The 2,311-nt window shown below is 48.0% G+C and overlaps 2 protein-coding genes across 4 annotated transcripts in view; one reads left to right on the forward strand and one right to left on the reverse strand.

Moving 5' to 3' along the window:
- Positions 1 to 2,311, forward strand: part of MRPS25 (mitochondrial ribosomal protein S25) — a 30,602-nt gene that overhangs the window by 15,993 nt on the left and 12,298 nt on the right. The window lies entirely within an intron of this gene.
- The window catches only part of RBSN (rabenosyn, RAB effector), a 34,061-nt gene that overhangs the window by 8,058 nt on the left and 23,692 nt on the right, over positions 1 to 2,311 (reverse strand). For 2 of the 3 annotated variants that reach the window (XM_019504643.1, XM_019504641.1), the window contains one exon: positions 115 to 702. In XM_019504643.1, the coding sequence (XP_019360188.1) occupies positions 115 to 702 (588 nt within the window). Of the gene's footprint in view, positions 1 to 47; positions 703 to 2,311 lie in introns of all 3 variants that reach the window. The other variant, XM_019504642.1, reaches the window with a different exon arrangement.

The raw sequence follows: 2,311 nt of genomic DNA on the forward strand, positions 1-2,311 counted from the left end.
TATTAGAGCATTAGCTGCCTCATCTTCAAAAGGATTTAGAGATGCTATCTGATTTTGGTCTCTGTCACACTGGGAAGCTTCTCCAGTTTTAATTGAGAAGACTGTTTTCTCTTTACTTGCCAGTTGTTCAACAGCATTCGGAGAAGGTGTTTTGGAGCTGGGGCTGCTTTGGATTTGAGTGGTATCCAAGTCCAATATATGCGCTATCAGGTTCCGATTTTCTTTCCCAACCTCATGCTGGTGCTGCTTTATTTCTCTGAAGTCTAAGGAACGTGTCCTTAAGTGCTGAGACATTGCTTTGTGCCGCTCTCTTTCCCACTCCTTTTCACAAAGGACCTGAAGTTCTTCCCTCTGCATTTCTTCCTCCTCAGCCTGCCTTTTAGAAAGCTCGATAGCCTTCTCAGTTTGCTGTTGATCATACTCATCCTGAAGTTGCCGCAGGTTCTCTTGTAACATACGGACTTCATCTATCCGATTAGCTGTCTTGGCTTGCTTAATAAAGGATGTAATATTATCAATCTGCTGGAGCAGGGGGTCTGCTATCTCCCTTTGGCGAGATACACTGGATGTAGGCAACCAACCTTCAGATTTCTTTACTGTGGCCTTCTTTAGATGACGTACCTCACCATTAAGTGCAGCTGAGGATCTGGAGACCATGTCTTTCTGTTTTTCCTCTTGTTTTCTCTGTGTTTCAAGTGCTGCCTAAGACAGACAAGAGTTAAAAGGGAACACCATGAGCTTGAGAACTCTTCCCCCCAAAAACCTTCTATTTACAGGTACAATCAGCACTCAAGAGGAATACAACTGAAAGGAGTTAGCTGCTTTTGCTTGATTTTTGAATTTGTAATCACACCAGAGCCACCTCGTAACAAAACAAAACAAAACAAAAAAATCTTTAAACAGGGGAGCCACAAAACCAATTAAAAAAACTAGAAAGAGTGGAATGTGGTCAGTTTGATGGTTGCTCCATCAGAAACTGTATTTTAAAATACTTGTACAAATTTAAGTTGATGGTGTCTGTTTAAGAATTCTGCAGCACACACAAGTCTTAAAATATTTCAGTAATGTCTTTTTTTATTTCATCGCAAAATTATTCGGAGTATAGGAACAATGTAAGAGATGCATCATCTATTGTATTAGAAGTCATCTATAGACAACTCATGGCAAAAGAAAGATGTGAAGGATGACAACAAGACAAGCTACTCGTGTTCTGTGCAAGATGGAGCAGGGTAAGACCTGCAGCTGTAACTACACATGTACTTAGTCACTCCTCCCTCCTACACACAAAGTAGTTATAAACATCCTGCCCTGTAATTATACTTGGGACACAGCTTACACTAATGAACACTATCTTCTGTACAGTGATGGCCTATTAGAAGAAATTAAAACATCCTCCCCCCTACTCTAAAAACTTTAGTTAAATTTGCATGAGGCTTGCAATGCTTACACAAGGCAGTTGAAGGCACTTCTTTCACCTCAGAAATCTCCTCTTTTAGCTAGCTTCTAGATCAGGGCAGCCCATGGGCTGGATTTGGCCTGCCAAGGCCTTTCTATCCAGCCCGCGGTGCCTGTCCAAAAAACAATTACTACCAGCCCATGGCTGCCCCTCAAAGCTGGTGGGAGATGAGCTTTCAGAGGTCATGTACCATTGGACTGGGCAGGCTCTGTACTTCCACCTCTGTGGGCTCACAGCACTCCATCTGGGAGCCCCACGTGGAGGCAGTGCGATGACACACAACTGCACAGCTGGTGAGTGGGGAGGGGAGCTCCTGCCTGCAGGAGCAATGGGTTGCGCCAGGGTAAGCGGGGGTGAGCTGCCCCACCACAGCACACAGCCCCCACTGGTGGTGGCAGCAGCAGAAGGCCCTCAAGATACTTCTGGCCCGCTGCAGGCAGAGCCCCTCGGTGGCTCACTGCTCCAGCTGAATCTCAGGAGCTGCACTTGCGAGACAGAGCCCACCCAACTTGGCCTGCTGGCACACGCCTTCAAAGCAGACCAGGCTAGCTCCATACCAGCACATGGGGCTCCTGGCGCCGCAGGCAGGACCCCTGCGCTATCGGGCCGGGCCAGGCCGGCTCTCTGCTTTCACGTGGGGCTTCCAACACTCCAGTGGCAAGCTGCACATAGATGCACAGAACCTGCCTAAGCCAATGCCACATAACTCTCTGCAGTTCCTGGTCTATGCACCATTTGGCTCCATGCTGCCACGTGCAGCTCCCAGGATTCAGCCAGAGCCCCATGCCACCAGGGGGCTCTGCCTCCAACAGGCCAGGAGTGCCCTGAGGACCTGCCACTGCTGCTGCCACCGAC

The sequence above is a fragment of the Gavialis gangeticus genome, unplaced genomic scaffold (assembly GCF_001723915.1).
Source record: "Gavialis gangeticus isolate Ggan-Ray unplaced genomic scaffold, GavGan_comp1, whole genome shotgun sequence".
In the NCBI taxonomy this organism is placed as follows: Eukaryota; Metazoa; Chordata; order Crocodylia; family Gavialidae; genus Gavialis; species Gavialis gangeticus.